We start from the raw sequence: 1,454 nt of genomic DNA, 5'->3' as shown, positions 1-1,454 counted from the left end.
CTCAAAAAAAAATTGGGGGGCGTTACGGAACAGAAAGAATTTTACGTGTCTGTCCTCGACCCAGCCCTAGCTTGGGATGTCCGTTGTATTTATTTATTTATTTATTAGAATTTTACAACGCAACTCCCTCGGACGACACTAGGCACGGGACTGGCGCTAACCCAACAATACAAAAGAACCCGATTCGGTTTCTCTGTTTGTGTGGCACACTATCTCACGCGGTCGGTTGGGTGGACAACCCACCGACCGCTGTCAGCAGGACGCGCGGTTTCTCTGTTTGTGTGCTGCTCAAGTCGAAGGCGAGTTCAACGTCCCTCCTGAGGCCGACGCCGCCGTCACCAGAGCAGCACGAACGGATGTCGACGACCCAGATCGCGCTCGACCGCATCAACGCGGTGCTCAACGCGGCCGGTCTCGACGACACCATCTTCTCGCTCCGCGACGCCAACTCGTCTCTCTTCCTCCTTCTCTTCAAGAAGCTGTTTGCGCGGACCCTTCCGGGCGTGCAGGCCGCGCCGGTGGGCGAGCAGGAGCACGCCGCGAACTACGAGGTGCTGCTGCGGGCCATCGGCGACGACGTCCTCGGCATGGACCTCTCCCATCTCTCGCCGACGCAGCTCGCCGCGGGAGAGCTCGCGCCGCTGTGCAACCTCGCCGAGATCTTCTCCGAGCTGTGCGGCATCCTCCTCGCCGACGAAGACGCCCTCCCTCCGCACCACCACAGTTCGCCGGATGAGGGCCGCCTCGAAGACGGAGGGTACGGCGGAGGGCACGGCGGAGGGTGCGGCGGAGGGTACAGTGACATGGGCTGCGAGCGCGGCTACGGGGGCCACCGTGATGCATCGTACGGCGGAGGGTGCTGCGGGCACGAGACGTCCGCGGCACGTGAGGGCCTCTCCATGGCCTCCTCCTTCTCCTCCTCCGCCGCCGCCGCCGCCTCCGTCGCCTCCGCCTCTGCCCGCCCCGCCACAGCGCCTCCGCGCAAGGCGCTGTCCGCTGCAGAGGTGCGCCGCAGCGCCGCAGCGCCGGCGTGGCGCGGGGACGGTGTGCGACGTCCCCACCTCGGCCGCGCCTCGGCCGCGCCTCGGCCGCACCTCGGCCGCACCTCGGCCGCACCTCGGCTGCACCTCGGCTGCACCTCGGCTGCACCTCGGCTGCATCGGGGGTGGTTCCCTCTCCCCGCTGCGCGTGCGGCTGTAGTTGTTGCACCGGCGTGGCGCGGGGACGTTGCGGCGGCGGCGCGGCGGCGGCCCAGCGCGGCGCGGGGGGATGGCCGGGCGAGGGAGGCGGAGGAGGAGAGGCCTTTGCACTTCAAGACGCCGTCGGCGCTGCTGCAGCAGCTGCAGGAAGAGCCCCGGAGCTCACACTCGCTCGACCGGAGCAGCAGTTGATGCCCCCCCCCCCCCCCCCCTTTATTAGAAAGAAAATGCGGGGCCTCCAGAACCCCCCCCACC

General features: G+C 67.5%; 1 protein-coding gene across 1 annotated transcript; it reads left to right on the top strand.

Annotated features, from left to right (window-relative positions):
• Positions 1-356: 356 nt before the first annotated feature.
• EMIHUDRAFT_257593 (hypothetical protein) lies at positions 357-1,391 on the top strand (the record flags this gene model as incomplete). The annotated part of the gene is made up of 3 exons (XM_005763195.1): positions 357-885; positions 987-1,044; positions 1,283-1,391. The coding sequence occupies 3 exons, from the start codon at positions 357-359 to the stop codon at positions 1,389-1,391; spliced, it is 696 nt and encodes a 231-aa protein (XP_005763252.1).
• Between the last annotated feature and the right edge of the window lie 63 nt (positions 1,392-1,454).

Source organism: Emiliania huxleyi (assembly GCF_000372725.1).
Source record: "Emiliania huxleyi CCMP1516 unplaced genomic scaffold EMIHUscaffold_6410, whole genome shotgun sequence".
Lineage (NCBI taxonomy): Eukaryota > Haptophyta > Isochrysidales > Noelaerhabdaceae > Emiliania > Emiliania huxleyi.
This window is presented reverse-complemented; position numbering and strand designations above follow the sequence as displayed.